Source organism: Manacus vitellinus, unplaced genomic scaffold (genome assembly GCF_001715985.3).
Source record: "Manacus vitellinus isolate BGI_N305 unplaced genomic scaffold, ASM171598v3 scaffold_47_pilon, whole genome shotgun sequence".
Taxonomy (NCBI): domain Eukaryota; kingdom Metazoa; phylum Chordata; class Aves; order Passeriformes; family Pipridae; genus Manacus; species Manacus vitellinus.
Window position 1 is genome coordinate 1,197,734 of NW_021940585.1, and position 21,681 is coordinate 1,219,414.

At 58.1% G+C, this 21,681-nt stretch overlaps 2 protein-coding genes across 2 annotated transcripts; one reads left to right on the top strand and one right to left on the bottom strand.

The window, feature by feature from the left end:
* Nucleotides 1–8,383: 8,383 nt before the first annotated feature.
* Nucleotides 8,384–14,980, top strand: ARL8A (ADP ribosylation factor like GTPase 8A). Its single transcript, XM_018079831.2, has 6 exons — nt 8,384–8,459; nt 9,421–9,494; nt 10,458–10,551; nt 11,684–11,751; nt 12,875–12,945; nt 13,064–14,980. Exons 1-6 carry the CDS (start codon nt 8,400–8,402, stop codon nt 13,111–13,113), a joined length of 417 nt encoding a protein of 138 aa, XP_017935320.1. The 5' UTR covers nt 8,384–8,399; the 3' UTR covers nt 13,114–14,980.
* A 1,708-nt stretch (nt 14,981–16,688) lies between these two features.
* Nucleotides 16,689–21,675, bottom strand: GPR37L1 (G protein-coupled receptor 37 like 1). Its single transcript, XM_008929739.3, has 2 exons — nt 21,099–21,675; nt 16,689–17,972 (listed from the first exon to the last, which is right to left on the bottom strand). Exons 1-2 carry the CDS (start codon nt 21,615–21,617, stop codon nt 17,163–17,165), a joined length of 1,329 nt encoding a protein of 442 aa, XP_008927987.2. The 5' UTR covers nt 21,618–21,675; the 3' UTR covers nt 16,689–17,162.
* Nucleotides 21,676–21,681: the final 6 nt, after the last annotated feature.

Genomic DNA, 21,681 nt, shown 5'->3' on the forward strand with positions numbered 1-21,681 from the left:
AGCAGCACACGCTCCACACCCCACAGTGACACCCGCCTCGGGCCCCTCCGACCCCGGCCTCTCCCCAGCTGTGCTGCCTCCTCCACGGGGTCCCTGGAGCCGGCCGCAGATCAGGAGCGGGATCGCGGAGCCCAGGGTGTGGTTTCACCCCTGGCGATGCTTGGTGGAGTTTCCCCTCTTGCTTTTTGGGTTACTCTCGCCCTCTCCAGATGTGATGCTGCGAGGTGGGCGGATCCCGAAGGGTCAGGTTTGGGCTGTCGCTCCTGCAGGGTTTAATGGAGGGAGGAGGATGTGGATCTTCCAGCTGCCCTGGCTGCTCTACTGCCCTCCTTGTCCCTGCACTTTGCTTGCTCGGTGCCATGGCTCCAAAGCACAGGGAATTATTGCTGCTCGCTCAGTGTGCTGGAAGGTGCTGGGCTGTCAGAGGGGATTTTCAGCCTGTTTGGAGGCTTCTTTGCACTGGAACTGTGCTCTTCAGGAGGTTTCCGTTGATGCCAGTTGCTGAGGGACAAAAATGTCCTTCCTGAAGTGTCTGGGGGCAGAGGAAGGACACTCCAAAGTGCTTTTTCACCCTGGAGACGATGGCACTCCAGGTCTCGAGCTGTTTTGCTTGGAAGTCACCACTTGGTGCTCCGGGCTCCTGCTGCTTTGGTCCTCATCTTGCCCAGCTCCCTGTTCCCCACGTGCCTCCTCCTCACCCAGCTGCATCCACAGACAGGGCTCAGCGTGGGCTTCGTGGGGTTTGCTCCTGCGAGTAAACACCTTGTTGCAGGCAGTTTTACTGTGGGCAAAACCCCACCTGGAAGACCTGTGCACCAGGACTCTCACTGCTTAGCCAGGATTGCTGGCTGAGGGACTTTGGGGAATTACAGGAGCTCTTGAGGTGGCTGGAGCTGGCACCATGGCCTGCCGGTGTAACAGGTCTGTGGTGGGGGGTTTGACACCCTTGCAGGGCAGTCAGGCTTAGTGGCTGAGCTCAGTTAATTTGGAAAGTTGGTGTTTTGTGGCACATGCACACAAAAAGGGGCACCAACCCTTGAGAAAACGTCCTGGAAAGAAGGTATTGGGGACAGTGAAGTAGCAGCGTGACACAGAAAATGCCGACTCGACAGGAACTGCCTGAGCAGGGTTGGAGGTGCCTGGCTTTAGGGTGTCGCAATGGGGGTGTTGGAAGGGGAAATAGCTGTGATTTGTGCTTTGGGCTGTAATCTGGGCTTTGGGGAGGGGAAGAGCCTGAACTGAGAAGTGTGGGATTTTGGCGTTGTTGGAGAGATCTCACAAGACATCTCTGTGGGTGCAAGAGGTGCTCCCCTTCCCTCAGAGCGATGCTGGGGCTGCTCCGGGGGGGTTGGCACCGTCCTTGTGTTCCAGGATTTTTAGCTGCACCTGACTGAAAAATGGACTCTGGTTGCCTGGAAGGTGGGTGGTTCCCTCCAGCAGTCAGAGCTGTGGTTGTGCCAGGCGAGGGTTTTGCTGAAGGCAGTGAGGATCCGGGGGCTGACTCCTCCTGGGTCACCTGCCTGGGGACCTTCATTTTCCAGGGCTTATTTTTATTTTTCCTGGCTCTTGGGAGCTGAGACTTTCGAAGTTTTGCCTGCAAGGAGGGGCGAAAGCTGTAAACAAGCCCAGTCTTTGTTTAACCTGAAGCCAGTGGGCTTTTAGCTGCCTTTTCCCCAGTCTGGTGGTGACGAGGGTGACTCGAGGGTGTTGAGAGCTCCTCAGGAGGTGCTGGGGCCCAAAACCTGTTAGTGCAGGCCATGATTAGAACAAAAGAGTGTGTTGCTGCTTTTTAACACCACACATGTTCTACCTGTGCTAGAGCCTTCCAGGGGAGCTGAGCCACAGGTGCCGGGGTGTCGGTCCTGGGTGATGGGGGGTCTGGGGCACCATCCTGTGCTTTAACCCTGCTCAGGAAGTGATTCAGATCAGTTCTGCAAGAGGAAACATGGAGCTCCTAGAGTGAGTTCAGCAGAGGCTGCGAAGATGCTGAGGGGACTGGAGCGTCTCTCTTACGAGGACAGGCTGAGGGAGCTGGGCTTGGTCAGCCTCAAGAAGAGACATCTGAGAGGGGACCTTATCCAGTCTGTCAGTATCTGCAGGGAGCTGTCAGAGGATGGACCAGGCTCTGCTTGATGGTGCTCAGCAATGGGACAAGAGGCAACAAGCAGGAACTGATGCACAGGAAGTTCTACCTGAACATGAGGAAGAACTTCTTTACTGCATGGGTGACCGAGCACTGAAAAGGCTGCCCAGAGCGAGTGTGGAGTCTGGATGCAATCCTTTGCCACGTGCTCTGGGATGATCCTGCTTGAGCAGAGAGGCTGAACCAGATGACCCACTGTGGTTCCTTCCAACCTCAACCATTTCTGTGAAACCACATCAGCGTCGTGTGTGGCATCAGGTAGGATGATGGATGCCATGGCTCTCCTGACAGCACTGCTGATGGAGGCATGTCCTGAGAGTGTCTTGGAGGACTGCAGAGCTCAGTGCCTGCTCCCACCCATCCCTGGAGAGCCACTGACCCCTTCACTGGCCAGCTGAGCCCCCTCAGCAGGATGCATTTGGGTGCCTCAGCTTGGGAGGGGAGGTGCAGCTCCAGGTCTGCAAGGTCTCCAAGGTTTGCTGGAGAGGTAGAAATACTGGTGGAGGTGCTGAGGGAGAATCAGGGAGATGTTGTTCTGATGCCTTTTTGCCAGTCTGTCTGACCCCTGCCTCTCCCAGTAACTCAGGACATGCCCCTGGCATGGGGTCTGGTAGGGCCAGGGTGTGGTGGAGGTGGACATGGGTCCTCATGCTGCCTTGTGGTCCTTCTGCCTCCAGGTGCAGCACCTGGGCCCTCCACAGGTGTGTCTTTGCACCTCAGCTTCATAATGCAGAAGGTGGTAGGTTTTTTGGGGGGTTTCTGCTATGTTTCCGGAAGAGGAGAAGAATCTGGATGGGACATGGTCTTGTCTTGCTGCTGCAATCTCTGTCAACATAAGCCAGGAAAAATGGACAAGTGGTGGTTTTCCAAGATCATAGGATCATAGACTGGTTTTGGTTGGAAGGGACCTTTAAAGGTCACCTTGTCCAACACCCCTCCCATGGGCAGGGACATTCAGGACATATTCCTCTACACCAGGTTGCTCCAAGCCCTGTCCAACCTGATCTGGAACATTTCCAGGGATGGGTCAGACACAACTTCTCTGGGCAACCTGTGCCAGGGCCTCATCACTCACATTATAAAAAATTTCCTCCTTATATCTAATCTGAATCTCCCCTCCTTTAGTTTAAAACCATTACCCCTTGTCCTGTCACTATAGACCCTACTAAAAAGTCTGTCCCCATCTTTCTTAGAAGCCACTTTTAGGTACTGGAAGGGGCTCTAAGGTCTCCCCAGAACCTTTTCTTCTCCGGGCTGAACAGCCCCAGCTCTCCAGAGCAGAGGGGCTCCAGCCCTCAGAGCACCTCTGTGGCTTCCTATGGACTTGCTCCAGCAGCTCCATGTCCTTCTGATGCTGAGACCCCGGAGCTGGAGGCAGGTCTGCAAGTGGGATCTCACCTGAGTGGGGCAGAGGGGCAGAATCCCACCCTCCCCTGCTGCCCACGCTGTGGGATGAGCCCAGCACACGGGGGTTTCTGGGCATCAGCACACATGGTTGGGGCATGTTAAGCTTTTCATCTGCCAGCACCCCCAAGTCCTTCTCTTCGAGGCTGCTCTCCAGCCTTTCTCTACCCAGACTGGATTCATGCTTAGGGTTGCCCTGACACAGGTGCTAGATCTTCCACTTGGCCTTTTTGAACTCCACAAGGCTTGCACAGACCCACTTCTGAAGCCTGTCCAGGTCCAGGATGCCACCCCTTCCCTCCAGCATGTCAACTGCACCACACAACTCAGTGTCCTCAGCACCCTGATCCCACTGTCCATGCCACTGACAGAGATACAACATTCTGTCATGGGATGGTCTCTGATGGTGACATCTCTGCTGCCCAGAGGAACTGTGGCTGCCCCATCCCTGGAAGTGTCCAAGGCCAGATTGGACTGGACTTGGAGCAACTGGGTCTAGTGGAAGGTGTCCCTGCCCATGGCAGGGGGAGGAATGGAATGATGTTTAAGGTCCCTTCCAACCCAAACCATTCTGTAATTCTGTTCTAAAACAGTGCTGGTCCCAACACCCACTGCTGAGGAACACCACTCATCACTGGCCTCCACCTCGACACTGAGCCGTGGACCATCCACTGTGACCATCCAGCCAGTTCTCCAGAGTTTCTGTAACAGACTCTGTGCTACCATCAAGTAGTGCTGATGCCAGTGGGGGCTGCACATGTCCAGCATTCCAAAATCTAGGCCAGCAGCAAGCTGAGTCACCAGTGTGGCCACCACCTCTGTCCAGATGCTGCCCCACTGCAGAGACATCTGAACAAGGACAACAACTGATAGATTTATAGGCATTTGTGGGGTCTCTGTGGACAAAGGTGGGACCAGATGTTGCTGCAAATCTTACACAGAGCTGCTGGCTTCCCCTCAGAGTTGGGGCTCTGCTGCCTGTCCTTGGGGAGCTGCTGGGAGCATCTCACAGAGAGTTGGATCAGTGCAACCTCAGCGCTGCTGTCCAGCATACTTTGGACTCTGATGCAGTGCTGAAGAAGCAAAAGCAGCCCAAGGATTTTCCCTTTCATCTGAGGAACCTAATTTTTATGAAAAAAACTCCTGAACTTCAGTGATACTGTGCTCTTAAAAAAAAAAAAATAAACATGTGCATTAGCTGCATTGCAGGGAGTGGGATGGATCGTCCTGCCTGGCTCAGGTGGGCTTACAGCAGTGTTGGCCATGCCAGTGTCACTTGGGCTCTAGGGTCAGCACATGCATGGCCTGATAGCTGTCCCCGGATCCCATTTTTGCTCTTGAGATACCCAGTGCCCTGGAGATGAGGCCTGTGGCGTCAGGGAGGGCAGCACAGCCTGTTTCAGATGCACAAGCAATACAGGGAGCAGTGCCAGGAGGGGCCTGTGGTTTTCCCACCATGCTCATGGCCTGGGATGCTGGATGTACAAGCTGAGGGGTGCTGTGGAGCCAGACCATGTGTGGTAATGAAGGTAGTGGTGGTGGTGGTGAGACCATCTGCCCGGGATGGAGGGGCCCATCCCTGTCCCACAGCCCCCTGCTTGCCCAGCTGGGGCTGCTGCCTGCAGTGGTGGGGGCTGCCCAACACAGGCCCCTTCAATAGGATCCTTCTGCGTGAAGTTTTTGAAATCAGAGCATGCTGAGGATTTGGGGCAAGAGTTGGGATTGTCTCTTGGACCCACGTGGCACTTCCTTCTTGCTGCCAGCCCCTGGGGTAGCTCCATCCTGCCTGGCCCAGGTGGCAGCCCCTTTTCCCAGTTCTCAGTCCTGTCCCCTCCAGTGCCTTCTGCAGGGGCATGGATCTCTGTGCCATAGGTGCCCTGTGGTACTCAGAGCCCCAGAGAGCTGTAAGCCCACTGTTGAAGTGTAAAGGCTTGGCTTGAATTTGGCTTTTTCCTGTCTGAATGGGGTGCTCAGTGTCAGGGTCTGTTGGCTGATAGAGATGTGCTGAGGGATGGGAACCTGTGTGGTGGAGCTGGGCTGGTTTAGCTCTTGGAGAAGAGCTGGAAGAGCAGTGGAAGACCAAGCAAGGTCCCAAAACTGCCCAGCTCAGGCTACCAGGCACTCCCACCCTGCACTGGCACAGGGCCAGCTTAGGAGGATGGATGTGGAGGTTACAGGTGAGAAACTGCCACGTATCCCCCTGGGTTGGAGCTTGGACACGGTTTGTCAGGGTCTCAAGTGCTCCATGGCAGGAGATCCTGCAGGAGTGCCAGGCTGGGCAGTTTTGGGAATGGTCCAGGCACTGGTGGGAGACACCCAACCTGAGGTGCTTTAGGCTCCTGCCTCTGCCCCGTGGAGACCACGGTGAAGAGCAGGACCTGGCCACCCTGCACGCTGCTCACCAGAGCTGGTGGCTGCAGTGTGGAGGCTGAGGTGGCCTCTTTGCATGTGCCAGCGAGCCGAGGGCCTGGCTGCTGGCTGAGTGGGGGATGATGGCTGAAGTGGCAAGTGATGTGGTGTCCCTGTGCTTGTGGCAGAGGATGGGGCTCATCATGAGCTGGGGGGACTGCTTGCCCCTGCAAAAGCTGAATCCTGGCCACCTCTCCCAGTAACTCAACTGGGAAGTGTTGGGTCACTTGCCTTCCAGGCAGGGCAGTGAGGCAGAGTGGTTTGGGCAGAGTGCTGGGGAACCCTGGCAAAATCAGCAACGAACGGGAGCCTGTAGAGACCTGATCTGCCAGTTGTGGCCACAAAATCCATCTTGCCTGCAAGGATTTTTGTGCATCCCAGTGGAATTGCATTCCCAAGTGATTGGTGTGGCTTGGTATCATCTCCAGGGTCAGCATGAGTGCTGGGTCTGTTGCATAACCAAAATCTGGGGGGGCAAGCATGTGTCCAGTGAAGCTTTTGCATGTCTCCAGCTAGATGGTCTCTGCTTTCCTGGGAGTGGAGCTGTGGATAGCTGGACCCTGCAGGGAGCTGAAGATGTGCCGAAGGTGCCACCATCAGGGATAGTTGGAGAGGAAAGAGGGGACACTGTGTTTCCACCACTGAGAGTTGCTTTCAGAGAGCAGCTGATGCAGGAGGAGCTGAGCACGTTGCAGCATGTTGAAGATGCTTTTGTGGGTGCTGGGACAGCAGGGACCACAGGCAGGCCATCCTGGACCACAATGTGTCACAATCCCAACCTGTTTTGGACAGCTCAAGTGGTTTTTTTGTTGGTCCTTTGGCCCCTGGAGACCGGGGCTGCAGGGGGGAGAGGATTTTGGGCAGGGAGCAAGGCTGTGCCTCACTTTCCCTATGGAGGAAAGAGGTGTCTCCTGGCTCCTGCAGCCCATCCCTTCTGGAATAAGCTTCTATCTGCCTGAACTATGTCTTGGATGGCTTTTGCACAGACAGCAGATGCCGTGATGTGGTCTGGGATCCCTGAGGGAGGTGCCTGCAGCTTCCTAGAGCTCTTCAGCAATTGCTCTCCGTGTCTGCCGATCAAAGCCTGTGAATTTCTTAATTTCATAAAGCCAAGTTGTGTATTGAACCTCAGTCCACAGGAGACATCCCCTGCGGATCTCTGCCTGCTTCCCCTCCTCTCCCTGCACCCTTCCCTGCCTTTCCCCACGGTGGTTTCTGGGTGCAGTGTGGTCTGGACACCCCTTGGCTGCTGGGTTTTGCTGTTGGATGCAAAAGGGAAATGAAAAAGGGAAGTGGTGTGTTTTGCAGAGACATTGGAAGAGGTCAGGAGAACCCTGGGGACCTGGTGATGTGGGTCTGGAGGAGCCGTTGGCTCAAAAATCTGCTTATCAGAAAATAGCATAAATTGCCTTCCCGTTTTGAGGTTCGTGTTAACTAAGAGAAAAGCCAGAAAAGCCCTCAAGAAACTGAGGTTTTAAGAGCTGCTAGGATGAGTTTGGCCATGGTTGGTGGTTCCTGCAAGTTTCTGGCACTGATGGCCAAAATCCCCACGTCTGTGTTAACCTGGTTAGCAAACCCTCTTCCCTGTTGGCTCCCCAGCATTCCACAGTGTGGCCTCCCGGATGCTTTTACAGGCAATAAACCTGATTTGAGTCCCAAGGAGGCTGCTGGAGGCAGCAGGTGAAGGGCTGTGGCAGCTCCTGTCTCCTGACCCTGACCACTGGGACGACAGTGTGTCTGGTGCTGAGGTTGGGAGCTCACTGCAGGGCTGGGGGCTGCACCTGTGCCCTGTGCAGCAGCTGAAGTGTCCTGGTTTAGGAATGATGTTCCCCCAGTTTACTGCTCCCACCACTTGCTTCCCCCTCCAACTGGAAGCACAAAAGGCAAAGATCAGGGATTGAGATAAGAACAATTTACTGGTAACAGCAATGAGATAAGAAAACGACCAGTAACAGCAACAATACTGATAACAAAAGTGTACAAAGAGAGGGTGATTAACATGCAAAATGCTCACCAAGCCCGGGACAATGAAACAATGGTGGATGACTTCCCTCCCCCACCACACTTTCTCCCTACAGGAAAGGGACAGGAAAGGAATGTCCTTCTTGGAAGCAAGCAAGAGACCCTTTTCCTTGCCCATGGCGATGATCTTAGGTGGTATCAAATAACAAGATGTCTTGGCCATTCCCCATCCCGCTGATCTGGGCTGGAACCAGGATACACACCATTCCCACCTGGCAGTGTCCTGTCTCTGGGCTCTGTGCTCCTGGCATGGACCTGGAGGTTGTGCTGTGCCCGGGGCAGGGCTGGCAGAGCCTTTGGGGTTATCCCAGGCAGGCTGCCAGCCTCGCTACCCTGCTGGGGTGGGCTGGCTGGCCATGTTCCTCTGCCCCCTAACGCTGTCTCACCTTGTTCCTCACAGTCAGGACAGTTCAACGAAGACATGATCCCGACGGTTGGCTTCAACATGAGGAAGATCACCAAGGGGAATGTTACCATAAAGGTAAGATGCAGGTGTTACTGCTGGTTAGGGCTACTGGGACCAAAGGTGGAGGGAAGGGAGATTGGTGGCTCTTCTGCAGGACTTTGAAGGATTCCAGGGACTGCAACTGCAACTGGGAATCATAGAATGAAATCCTAGGATCGTTAAGGTTGGAAAATTCCTCTAAGCTGTTCCCCCCATGACATGGTAGTCATGTTCACCACTGAACCATGTCCCCAAGTGTCACATCCACATGTTTTTTGAATGCTTCCAGGGACTGTGATTCCACCCTCTGCCCTGTCAGGGTCCTGCAGGTAACCACCAGAAGAGATAGTGAGATATAGGAGATTCAGACTTGTGCAGTAAGAGCCAGTCCAGGCTGCAGTGCTGGAGGTTTCCTTATACTTCTGGCTTGCTGGTGGGGACTCATGGATGTGGTCACCTTGCTGAGGGTGGGTGTGCTGGAATAAACAGGTCATGACTTCAAGTGGTGGTCTCTGCCTCGGAAGCAAAGGGAGAGGAAGGTTCTACCCCTTCTGGATCTTTCAAGGGCCCTGAGTTAAACTGGAAAATGGCTGTGAGACATGCTTGAAAAGATGGCTGGGGATCTCGGGCTGCTGCAGGAACACTTTTGAGAGTGTGCTGAGTGTTCTGAAATGGGAAATGCCTCAGGGATAGACCAGGAGGTGTGGTGGACATGGGGAAGAGCACCCAGCTTGGGCCAGGGGGTCCCTGTATGCCAGCAGAAGCATACCACAGGGGGTTTCAGCATCCTACAGCTGCCCTTCCTGAGGTGTCTCCTTACCTTACCAAGCCGGGAGCCTCCTCCTCAGGTTTGAGCTGAAGAGGACGGGATGGGGGTGGGTTTGGTGTAATGGACAAAATGCCCTGGGTGGCCACATGGTCTTGGGCAGGACTGGGGTACTTGGGGCACCGGGGTGATGGACAGGACACCGGAGTAACCCCGATCTCCCTGTCACAGCTCTGGGACATTGGTGGCCAGCCGCGGTTCCGCAGCATGTGGGAGCGATACTGCCGTGGAGTGAGTGCCATCGTGTGAGTATCCTGGGAGCCAGAGCTCCACTGGCACACACACACTGATGCTGAGCTCACCAGTGGGTGGGGGCACAGCCCCACCCCAGGATACTGGGCTGGCTGTGAGGGGAGCTGCGATGCCTTTGCTGGTGGAGCCGGACACCTGTGTCAGGAGTTAGAACCACTGAATTATCATGGAATCATGAAGGTTGGAAAAGGCCTCTAAGACCATCAGGTCCCACCGTTAACCCAACACAGCCATGGTCACCACTAAACCATGTCCCCAGGTGGTTTTTGAACCCTTCCAGGGGTGGTGACCACCACTGCCCTGGGCAGCCTGTTCCAGTGCCTGACCACCCTTCCAGGGAACAAATTTTCTCTAATATCCTTTGCAGGATGAGTGTCAGCCCATAAGAGCGAAATCCTTCCCTAAATCTCCCTGTCTGCTCAGAGCAGCATTGCTGACTGCTAGCTTCACATCCATTTTCTCTGTGGCCCCTCCCAAGATTACCCCACTGATGGGATGATCAGGTCCTTCCCCCTCTTGGGTCAACGTCTCCTCTCCATCATCAGCTCCTTTTGCCTTCTCCACTTGTCCTCTGTCCTGGGTGTCTCCATGGGAGCTGCCATGTGCACATGAGCTTCACTGGGTGCTTGGGGACAACACGTGTCCTGCAGCTTCTCCTGCCCAGGCTTCCCTTGCCCAGACTGTCCCTGCTGTCAGCAGGTGGACACATGCAGGGATGGGGACAGGGTGGTCCTCCTCTCCTCTGGGAGACATGAGGGACTCTCAGCCCCACAGCTATCCTTGGGAAGAGGGGTCCTGGCAGGAGGATCCTGTTATCCACTCCCTCTATGGCCCAGTCTCCAGTGGGGGCAGTGAGCTGCCATGGGAGGAGATTTGGGGGTGGCACAGACCTCGGGCACAGCACCAAGGCATGGGGACCTGGGCACCTGTGCTCAGGGGTGTCCCTTCCCTTGCAGGTACATGGTGGATGCTGCTGACCAGGAGAAGATAGAGGCTTCCAAGAACGAACTGCACAACCTGCTGGATAAACCGCAGCTCCAGGGCATCCCGGTGAGCTGCTGCCTCAGCCAGTGCCCACAACCACTCATCATCCTGAGCCAGGGCTTGCAGAGCAGATTCAGGTCAGGGATCCCCTTTCTTGGGGGGGTCCCTTCCCTGCTGCACTCCTGAGGGAACTTTCTAGGCCAGAGCTAGGCCAAGCAACAGAGCTTTAGGGCAGGGAGCACAGACCAGACCCCCATGTATTCAATCTGTCCTCTTGTGCCTAATTTATGGTGTGACATTAATGTCCCGTCTCCTGGGAGAGTGGCTCCTGGGCTGTGACATGTGCAGGAGGTGGGGACGTGGCACAGCATGAGGCATGCAGCACGTGCCAGGGTGGGATGTGCACAGAGCATCCCAAACCAGCCTCCTTTGAAAGGAGCTAATTGAGGAACTCGCCACAGATCCCAAACGTCCGCTGCCAGCTAAATTAAGCTCCTGACATACCAGGCTGCAGTTGTAGCCCTCTGAATGCTCTCCTCTGGGAGAATGAGCCTCGGGATTGAAGGTGCTGCATCCTGTGTTGCTGCAGAGCCCCAGCTCACCCTGCACGTGCAGCCTCGGCACTGCCCCTGTCAGGTGACAGTCGTGTGGGTGCTCCGGGAGGAACAAACCAGTCCTGCCGGGTGGTTATTCTCCTTGCACGGTCTGAGAATGCCTTTGAGGATGTGAACACCCTTGAAATCAGGAGGGATCAGTGGATGGTGCAAGCAGCCGGTGCTGGTTGGCGCTGGCTGCCTGCGGAGCGGGTTCTGCCCGGCACCCACAGCTTGCTCGTGCTGGTAACGTCAGGTTTAGCCATGTCACTTGACTTTTTGCTCAAAGACAGCAAGAGGCTCCTGGGAGAATGTCCTACATGGCACAACAGATGCTGGTGCCCTTCAGGGAGGATTTGCTATGGGGCCGTCTCCACGCTGGGAGTAGAGAATGCACAGGAGATGCTGTACGCAGGATAATTAAGGCAGTTAATTGAAGTGCTCTGCCTCCTGAGTGCTGCTGAAGGGGGTTTCTCCAGCTGGGACATCCTGGTGGAGTGGTTAGGGCTGTCTTGAATCACAAGCAGACTCTGCTTCTGGGTGGCAGAAGCAGGTTCCTGCCTGGTCTGGCAACCGGGAGCTTCAGGTGTCCCCTGTCCCTGTAGGTCCTCGTCCTGGGAAACAAGCGGGACCTGCCCGGTGCCTTGGATGAGAAGGAGCTCATCGAGAAGATGTGAGTCTGCCAGTGGCCCAGGCAGCCACAGTGGGGCTGTGACACAGTGTGAACCCCCTTGTTCTGCCATGTCCCCGCCAGCATGGTCACCCATCTGGGGTGACATTGTGTTGTCCGGGGGGTGGGCTGCCAGAGATGAGTGGCTGAGGACATCTGAGGTGACACCTTGTGGAGACAAGGAGGAGCTGGAGCCACCAGTGCCAGGGCTGGGTCCTGGGTGCCACACGGTGGCGTGTGGGCCTGGCACAGCGTGGTGCTGGGCGGTGGAGCTGGGCTCCCCAGGGGCACTGCTGGGGACACTGGGACCAGGTTCCCCGGGGGTACTGCTGGGGACAGTGGGACCAGGCTCCCTGGGGGTACTGCTGGGGACAGTGGGACCAGGCTGGGGACAGTGGGACCAGGCTCCCCAGGGGTACTGCTGGGGACAGTGGGACCAGGCTCCCTGGGGGTACCCCTGGGGACAGTGGGACCAGGCTCCCTGGGGGTATCACGGTGGGCACTGGGGGTGGGTTCCCTGGGGGTGCTGCTCTGGTCACCCTCCCATGGCTCTGCACCACTCATGGCATAGGCACTGCTCACCTGACAGCCCTGGGGGCCGGGAGGTTGGACCCTGCTCTGGTGTGTGACACCATCCACATTCCTGTCCCTTCACCCTTTGCCATGCCAGCATGTGGCCTCTGATTCTGCTCCTGCCCATCCCCTCAGAGGGGATCTGGGATGCTGCGCTGACTCACAGCAACTCCTCCCTCCAGCCACCCCTTGGAGCACCCCCTGGACTGTGGGCACACGTGCAGCTCCTGTGCTGCCAGCCCTATGCCACTCCCAAAACTTCCCTGCCCTGTCTGGCTGCAGAGCTTGAGGGGTAGCTGTGAACTTTTGTGGCCAGGCTCTCTTGTGGGATCAGGTCCCTCCTACCCCATCACCCAGCCCCCCCCAGCCCACCTCTGCCCCTCAGGCATGGAGTGCTGGTGCCCTCTCCTGACACACATGCAGCTTCTGGGGAGCCTCTGTTCCTTCAATGTGCCCTGTTTCGGAGCCCTCCCCAAGGGCTGCCCAGAAGTGTCTCCCATGGCTGCCCCACACAGCCCAGGGTCTGCAGCCAGCACTTGCTCCTCTCCCACAGGAACCTCTCTGCGATCCAGGACCGAGAGATATGTTGCTATTCCATCTCCTGCAAAGAAAAGGACAACATCGGTGAGTGAGTGCCGAGGGTTGGGGGTGTAGTGGGGCAGGGCAGCCTGTGCCCAGGTGTTGGCACAGGAGGGGGTGACAGCCAGGGGGAGAGGCTGTAAGTGTCCCCTTGCCTCTGCAGACATCACCCTACAGTGGCTTATCCAGCACTCGAAGTCCAGGCGAAGCTGAGATCCCACGGGCTTGGCTCGGATCGGGAAGATGCCATTGTACAAGCCCATGCCCCTCTCTCCTGCTCTGTCCCTCCAGCTCTCTCTCTAGATGGGTATTTTTAGGGGACCCCAGACTCTGCTCATGTTGGGGCAGAGTCCTTGTTTTTATTGTAAAGAAAATGTCCGACTGCCCTCCTCTCCTCTCCTCCTCTCCTCCCTTCTCCTCTCTTCCCTTCCCCTCTCTCCCTCTCTTCCTCCATTTTGGCACTGTTCTGTTGTTGTCTGTGTATACAGTATATATATATATGTATATATATTTTAATTTTTTAATTTAAGGGATAGTGCTGTTACTAAACTGGGCCCTGTGAGCAGTAGGAAAGCTGGGGCTCCCCGAGGCCGGCCGGGGGTCAGCGCTGGGAAGGAGAGGAGGGTGGTAGCAGAAGGCAGCCCTTGGGGATGGGACTGTGCCAGCTGCAGGCAGGTCCCCTGGGGCTCCATCTTCCCTTCCCTGCGTGTCCTGCTGCTACCTCCAGGCAGAGACCACGCTGGGGGTGTCAGGAGGTGCTCACTTTGCCCTGCCTTGGGCTTCAGTCCTATGGGCAGGGTTTGAGGGAGGGGGTGATGCTGCCCCTGGGCTCCAAGGGACAGGGATTAGTCACAAGCCACTGTGATCAGCCTCCCCCCCTTGCCTCTGGCTGATGTGCCACTGCCCCAACCCCTCCTTGGGGCTGAGGGCCACTTGTCCCCCTGCCCCACATGTCCCCTGCTCCTGTGCCTGTTCCAAATCCTGCCCACTGCCCAGCCTGGACGCTCGGGGTGGGCTGATCTGGGGGACTGGTGCCAGTGCAGGGGACCCAGCAATGTCAGCAGCCCCTGAGGGTGTGGGGGGCTGGCTCCTGCCATGCAGCTGCCCCACAGTTGGCTCAACCCCCTGTAGCCTCTTGGGGTGGCTGCCCTGGCTCCCTATGTGCCAAATGGCATCGCCTGTGCCTGGCTGGGGCTGCTGGCTCTGCTCTGGCTGGGGACATCCCGTGGGGATGCTGGGGAGGGAGGGACACACGGAGGCACCTGGAGACACGTTCAGAGCATCTGTGCACCCTCAGCACTGCTCAGTGGAGCCAGGGAGGTGCTCCCTGTGCCTGTTCCCTGTGTCCTGCTCCCCGTTCTGTGTTCCCATTCCCTACTCCCTGTGCTCTGCTCCCTGTGCTCTGCTCCCTATTCCCTGCTCCCCATTCCCTGCTCCCCACTCCCTACTCCCCATACCCCCTCCTGCTGTGCTGCCCTGGCTGGGGGACATGGGAGCCATGGGGCAGGGGGCAGCAGGGCTTGTGGGGACCACAGTTGGGTCCTTGTCTGCAGGTGGCGGGAGGATGAGGGGAGGTTTTGGGGGGTGAGGAAGGCTGTGGCCATCTGTGCCGTGTGATGATTTGTTGGGGCTCTGCAGGTGCAGCCTGGGGGCCCGGCCAGATTGTTTGGGGCCAGTTTTTGAGGACTCAGCTGTGCTGGGGGGGGCTGCTGGAGGGTGGGTGTGCAGCGGGGAGGCAGTTGTCAGTCCCAGTGCAGGGCTGAGGCACAGGGTGGGGGTGGCTGGGGTCGCTGCAGGGCCCCTCTCAGCCTCTTCCCACTCAGTTCTGGGGTGTCAGGCCAGGGGTTTATCTTCTGTTCTTGTTTTTGCAGAATTGCACAAAGAGAGGTTTCTTTTTGGTTTTTTTTTTGGTTTTGTTTTTTTTTAATTTAATGACTTGTAAAGTGTTGTCACCCCCCACTCCTCCCTTTTTTTTTTAAAAAGGTATTTTGTCTCAGATTTGACCTCTGTTGGGGAATGATTCTTGTAACTGTACAATTTTTTTTGCCTCCTAATAATAAATTAACAATTTTGCGTTGGGGGTGTGGCTGCAGTCACGTTACTTCCTCGCCATCACTGCCACCCGTCCCTCGGAGCCCTGCCCAGGATGGGAGTCCCTGTCCCCCAGGCAGCACCATCTGTGTGGTCATGCTCACCAAGAGGGGCTGGAGCCACCTCTGCATGCCTCGTTTCCTTGGCCTGGGTGCCAAGATGAGCTCGGAGACTCCATCTGTGGCCATTGCTGCTGTGGGACCTTCCTTTGCCCCTGTCAGGTACCAGAACTGCTGCAGGGCCCTGCTGCCAGACTGGATTTGGAGGGGGGGCTGCAGTGCTGCATCCCCCTGCCCTCCCTGTGTCCTTTGGGGGTGGCCTCCTGCCCCATATACCCTGGGGGCTGTGGCCATTGCTTCTGGGGTCCCTCCACTCTGTGTCCCCAGGGGGTGGCCCCCTGCCTGACCCCCCCCAAAAGGGCTTTGCCCTGTGCCTGGCAGGTGCCTGGGCAGCAGGCCTGGGGTTCAGCCCAGCCTGTGGGGTGCTGTGCCTGCTGTGGGGCCACGTGCTGCCCATGGTGATGGTGCTGCCTGCACCTCCCCTGCCCGCGCCCGCGCTCCCCCTCCCCACCCATCCAGCCCCGCGGGGCCGCAGCACAAGCCCAGCTTTGTTCGCCCTTGGCCCAGGCTCAGGACTGAGCTACGTGGACCAGGCACATGAGAGATGCCCCCCCCTTACTGCCCCCACTGCCCTCGAACCCCCATGGGGACCCCACTTGCCCCGAGGGGACATATGGGAACACGGCCTGGGCTCTGCACCCCCCTTCATCCCTGTGCCAGGGTGAGACCCCTCTTCTCCCAAACTGTGGGACCCAGAGCTGGGTGTGGGGGGGGGAGGAGGATGAAAGGAAAAACCCAGTTTTGTGCTCTCGGAAGAAAACTGGGGCTTTTGTTTCCCTGGAAACGGAGCTGTGAAAGCAAAGCCCGAGCGGAGCCCGGTGGGTGTTGTGCACAAAGCCCACAGTGAGCCCCTCGCTTTCACTGCCCGTAGCAACCGTCTCCCTTGCCCCGGCATTTCGGGGGCTGGGGCGGCTGCCAGCAACTGGGACAAGGAGCTCTAACAGCTCCGGTGGATGGGCCGCTGTGACCAGCCTGCCCTCAGGCAGATCCCCGAGCCACCACCCCCCACCCCATAGAGGAGCCGTGGGCAGGGGGGGGATGTGGGGCTGGAAAGCCTTATGTCCTGAAACAGTCTCCCTGGACAATCCTGTCCCTGCAATGGGTGGGTGGATGAGGGCCAGGAGCCCTGCGTGGGATGGTTTGGGTAAAATGTCCTCACCCCAAGGCTCTCCAAGGGGTGCTGGGGTGGTGGTCCCACACCCCCCCCAGGCAGCAGCACTGTGCACCTTGGTCCTGCATAATACAGCTGCCTTGCAGGCTGTGGGGCACCACAGCCCAGTGCTGGGCTGGCAGGGCTTTACTGGGACCAGTTCAAGTCCTAGAGACCACCCCAAGCCTGATGCTTCAGAGGGAACCTTCCCACAGGCACCGCTCAGCGTCATCCCAGAGGGAGGGGGCAAAGGGGCCTTTCCCCACCTCCTCTAGCTGCTGCCTGCCCTGGCAGAACTTCTTCCCTGCCCTCATGCCCCCTTAGCTGTTCATGCCCACCCCAGAGCCCCCCAGGTTTAGGGAAGAGCCATCCAAGGGGCTGCCGGGGCTCAGCCTGGCGGTGCCGGCGGCTTGCCCGCTGCGATTGCTTCTAGTTCTGGTTTTATTGAGCCATACAGGGCACGGCTCGGATCCACGGGATACAGTCACTGGGACCTTCTCCTACTGTGGAGGGGCTGGCAAGAGGGGAGGGGACAGGACGAGGGCAGTTTGTGTTTGCTGTGTCCTCTGCGAGCCACCGTGGCCACCCTCCATGGTTTCAGATGGGACCTTTCCGGCACAATTCCATCTCCAGAGCAGCAACCCCACAGAGCCCAGCTGGGCAGCTGGGACGGGAGGGTGCTGATGTCCTCACTGGCCTTTGGGCAGAGGCAAGAAGGTCACCGATGTAGCCACAGGGTTTCAAGCTCCACCTGCCCAATGCTGGGTTTGGAGCCCACGACGCAGCCCCCTGAGCCGTCTCTTCTGCTTATTCCACAATCCAGACACGGGCACTAACGGCAAAACAACATTTGGTCTTGGGAGGAGGTGGTGGAACGATCTCTACAGCTCCCCGGTGGCACTTTAGCATGGGGTGCCGAGGGCCAGGAGCGGGGGGGGTGTCTCCCGGGGCTTGTCGAAGAAGATGGAGGAGGACATCTCGGTTTTGAGCTTGCTGTCGGCACTGCCCTCGCTGGAGGCGGTGTCGGGGCCGCAGCCCTCGCAGCAGCAGCAGCAGCAGTCCATGAAGGCCTGGCCCAGGGGACGACAGAGGCACAAGAGCAGGACGGGTGTCACCGAGCACTTGAAGAACAGGAAGAACTGGTTGATGAGGTTGAGTAGGTCCAAGGTCTGCTTGGACATGTCGGGGGACATGTAGGCCACCACGATGTTGCAGACGTTCTCAGGGGTGGTGCAGAGCCCGTAGATGATGGTCAGCGCGATGATGGTGCAGTTGAGGTGACTCTCGCACTGGCCGTGCTTGGTGCCCCGGCACTCGCCCTTCTCGGTGCCGCGGATGCGGCGGGTCACCAGCTGGCAGCTGATGGTGAAGAGGATGGGCAGGCAGAAGTAGCAGCCGAAGTACCACCACATCCGAGCGTTCTGGTAGGTGAGCACCAGCGAGTAGACAGACTCGGGCAGGTTGGACGAGGGCTTCATGGTGCAGTACTCCGTCACCACACCGTTCACGGGTGACGTGTCCTGCGCCAGCTGCCAGAGCAGGATCTCTGGCACCGACAGTGTCATGGAGCCCACCCAGATGACAGCCAGCTTGGCAATGATGGACTGGCACTGCTCGATGGGCCGGGTGCTGGCCTGGGGGCTGGTGGCTGCGTGGAACCTGTCGATGCCCAGGGCGCAGAGGCTGAAGGTGGTGACTCCCAGCGACGATACCTGGCGAGGGAGGAGGCAGAACAGGTGAGCCCTGCTGCAGGGACAACACCAGGAGGTTGGCTGTACCAGGCTTGTGGCAAACCCCTGGCTACCCAAGACCACAAGACCTCCTCCAAGGTTGCAGGGACGTCACAGCCTGTGGCTGCATCCCAGGGTTAGAGCCACTTTTCTGTGACTCCTGAAATGACAGTGGATCAATATGTCCCCTGACCCACAGTCCTTGCCTAGCTCCCTTCTCTGCAGAAGGGAGAAGCTTTGCTGGATGTCTGTCTGTCCATCCAGCCAGAGTGGGAACAACACGATTGTCCCTCAGGCTCTTCCTCTATTCTGGATAGCTCTTGCAGAGGAAAAGCAGGGACCATCACACCCACCAGCACCTTCCCAGGGTTCTCAAGGCCCCCCCATGCTGGCTCGTCCCTGCCCTGCTCTCCTCAGACAGGCCAAGGGAGTTGAAGGCACCGTTGTCCCAAATCAGCTTGGGGCAATTTCCGCTGCATTGAGAATGGCAGGAAAAACATCCCCTTTGCCAAAGGAGGAGGCCAAAGGAGGCAGAGGAATCACTGTGGCTCTGGGAGGACTGGCCAGGCACCCAGGGTCACGATCAGCGTTCCCAGTCCCAGCCCCAGAGCTGGGAGCCAAGTCCCACAGCCCTTGGCCAGGATGATGGCAGAGTCACATGCTGGTGCCCCTCGTGCTGTGGCCATTCCTGGCCTCACGAAGCCATCAAACATCACCCTGTGCTGAAAGACCTTCCCACCACTCAGGAAACATCCCAAGGCTCCACGTGGTGCCTGGGGAGCAGCCCAGAACACTGCCTCCTTGGCCCCCCAGCTTTTCCTGGGTCCTGGGCTGGTCCCTCCAGCAGCTGCTGACCAGGGTGATGCCAGCACTGAGCAGCACTGTTGGTTTTGTACAGCAGCATCTTCCCAGACACAGCATCAGGGCACCAGAGCAGCACCAACATCCTGTGCCCAGCACCAGCATCCTGCACTCAGAACCACCTCCCAGCATGTCCCAGCCCTGCTCTACCCCACAGCCAGCACCCAGCACATTGGCCCAGTTCCCTTACTCTTGGTGCTGCTGTGCTGCTGCCTCCTCCCTCTACACCCTTCCACAGGCTCTTCTGTCTCTCCTGGTTCCCTTGGTCCTGCAGGGCATAGGATGCTCTCCAGTGCCCTGGCAGGGATGCAGAATGCTGACCAGTGCCACTGGTCAGCCCAAGCATATCCCTGCACATGGGCTGTCCCCAGGAGCCCATGTAACTAGCTATGCTCCCAAAACCTGACTCTGTGCCCACTCACAGGGCACTGGACAGCTACACAGTGAGGCCAGGAGGTCCAATTCTCACAGTGTCTGTCCAGTGGCTTCAGCCACTCAAGGTGGACATGAACCATTGGCCTGCAGACAGGTCCCCCTCTCATGGCTGACCCTTTGCCAGGGATTTGGCTCTGTTGTTCCTGTGGCTCCCTGCAGCTGAGTCCCAGGTGAAGACCTGGAGCCCCTTTCTGCCCGTGCTTTGAGGGGCAGGAGGGCAGCACAGGGCTGGGTTCTGGGGGGCCAAGCAGGAGTAGCCCCCCCACCAGGACCGTGCTTCCCAGTTTGTGTCCCTTCCTGCCTCCTCCAGCACCAAGCTGTCCCAGGAGCACCCTGGTGCTGCTGAATCCCTGTGCCCACTGGTGCCATCCCCAGGGTTCTCCCACAGGGACAGGGAGCCCGTGAGCAGCTCATGGCAGATCCTCCTCAGGACTGGGGTCTGCTTTGGGGGTATCACCCTTCCCTTCCCATTCTTCCCCAGAGCACTGAGCCTGCTTGGGCAAATTCCTGCCCCTCTCTGAGTCCACCCAGCTGCAGTGATGGAGGCCTGTGGTGGAGGACAAGGATGGGGCAAACACTCCATTTAATGAGAGGCTGGGCTGGGCTTTGGAAAGGGGCAGCTCCTGCCTGCTGGACAGGGACATAGTGAAGCAGGGGGGCTGCACAGCTCCCCCAGCAAACACAACATCCACGTGCTGGGATGTGCTGTGCAGATTTGGGGCTGTGCCCAACGAGACACGCAGGGTGCAGGTCCATCACCCTGCACCCAGAGGCCTCAGTGGCATTGCTGGCATCCCCCGCTAGGGCTGTGCATTGCCAGGGACCCTGTGCACAGCCAGGGACCCCTGTGCCACTGCAGGTCCTGCACAAAGGCACTGGGGCACAGGGGGGTGACTGTCCCATTGCCAGCAGGGCACGGAGCAGCTGGGGGCCCTGAACACTGCGGTGGATGCTCCATGGGACAGGCAGGTCCTGAACCCTCTCTAGTCTGACCAAGCCTGAGAGGGTCTCCAGCCACCTGACACTGTCTTTGAGCAGTTCCAGATGTTTGCACCCTTTGATAAATGTTGACCCCACAGAACAAGCACAGGCAGGTTGGATCTGTCTGTCCCATAAGGGCACAGAGGGGCACAGCTGGACCCCAGGCTCCCCTGAGGATGGGAGATATCCACAGCTAGGGTTTGTTTCCAGCGCAAGAGCAGGATCATTCCAAATCCTGCCATCTGAGGCAGCTTTGCTCATTCTGCCATGTTCTGTCACCCCAGTCCCTGTGGCCTTCTCAGTGGGTGCCTGGCTCTCCCCAAGCGTGGCCAGCCTGTCACACGTGAAGCTTGAGGACAAACACAGATCTCAGGTCCCAAACCTAATTCCTGGGCTATCCCACCCCAGTGCTGCCCAGCTGCACCCTCCTGCCCCAGAGCCATCCTCAACAGCCCACAGTGGGCAGTTTCTGGGCCAGCACACTGTGAGACCGAGCCCCCAGGCTTGGGGGAGTCAAGCTGGGATTGGGACAGACAAATGGAGGGACCCTGCAGACAGAAGTGCCCATGCTGGCTGGACAACAGAGGGTCTAATGGGCTCCTCCCAGCCCTGGCAGAGCTGGTGCTGGCTGCAGAGCCTGAGGAATGGCCTGGGACAGAGGCAAAGGGAAGGTCACTATTGGGACTGTCCCTTGGCTCCTTGCTGTTCCTCACCGTGGGGGGCCCTGGCACACAGTCCCTGTGCCAGGCCACCAGCACAGACTGCCCCAGAGCAGGAGGGAAGAGAGGAGCTGAGTCCTTGATCCCTCCAGGGCCCCGTGCAGCCCCTTACCTCCATGAAGGGCACAATGCGACAGGACACGTCCCCCAGCAGCCTCCTCTTGGTGATCTCATTGAAGATGACCACAGGCAGGCAGAAGAAGAGGATGAGGAAGTCCCAGAAAGCCAGGCTGGCCAGGATGGAGTTCCAGGCACTCTTCATGTAGTAGTTGTGCCACACGATGCACATCACGGAGAGGTTTCCTATGATGCCCACGGCAAAGACGATGAGGGACAGGAACATCACGGCGTAGGCGCTGTAGGAGCTCTCGGTCACCGGGTACAAGGGGTTGTGGATTTGCAGCCGCTTGTCGGACACGGTGGTGAGGTTGGCTCGGGGCTCTAGCCTGTCCCTGTCCGTGGGGACCCCCGGTTGCTGCTCCGAGGGGTCAGTGCTGGATGGCAGCAGGGCCCTGGTCGGGTGCAGGCTGGCGGAGTTGAGGGGCCGCGGGAACTCCACCCGCACCCCCGGCACGTACTGCTGCACCGACTTGGAGTCCTCCTCCGTCCCCCGGCGCGGCCTCTCTCTCATCACCTGCACCTCCGGGATGTCCTGGGAAACCGTGGGCAGGGTCCTGCCTCCCTCCACACCCTGG

What these genes read in the sequence shown, in the direction of transcription:
- ARL8A (XM_018079831.2), top strand. Translation starts at nt 8,400, where the DNA reads ATGATCCCGACGGTTGGCTTCAACATGAGGAAGATCACCAAGGGGAAT. An exon ending in AAGGAGCTCATCGAGAAGAT is followed by an intron (nt 11,752 to 12,874) that starts GTGAGTCTGCCA and finishes CCTCTCCCACAG; the next exon opens with GAACCTCTCTGCGATCCAGG. An exon ending in CAAAGAAAAGGACAACATCG is followed by an intron (nt 12,946 to 13,063) that starts GTGAGTGAGTGC and finishes TTGCCTCTGCAG; the next exon opens with ACATCACCCTACAGTGGCTT.
- GPR37L1 (XM_008929739.3), bottom strand. Translation starts at nt 21,617, where the DNA reads ATGAGAGAGAGGCCGCGCCGGGGGACGGAGGAGGACTCCAAGTCGGTG. An exon ending in GCATTGTGCCCTTCATGGAG is followed by an intron (nt 17,973 to 21,098) that starts GTAAGGGGCTGC and finishes CTCCCTCGCCAG; the next exon opens with GTATCGTCGCTGGGAGTCAC.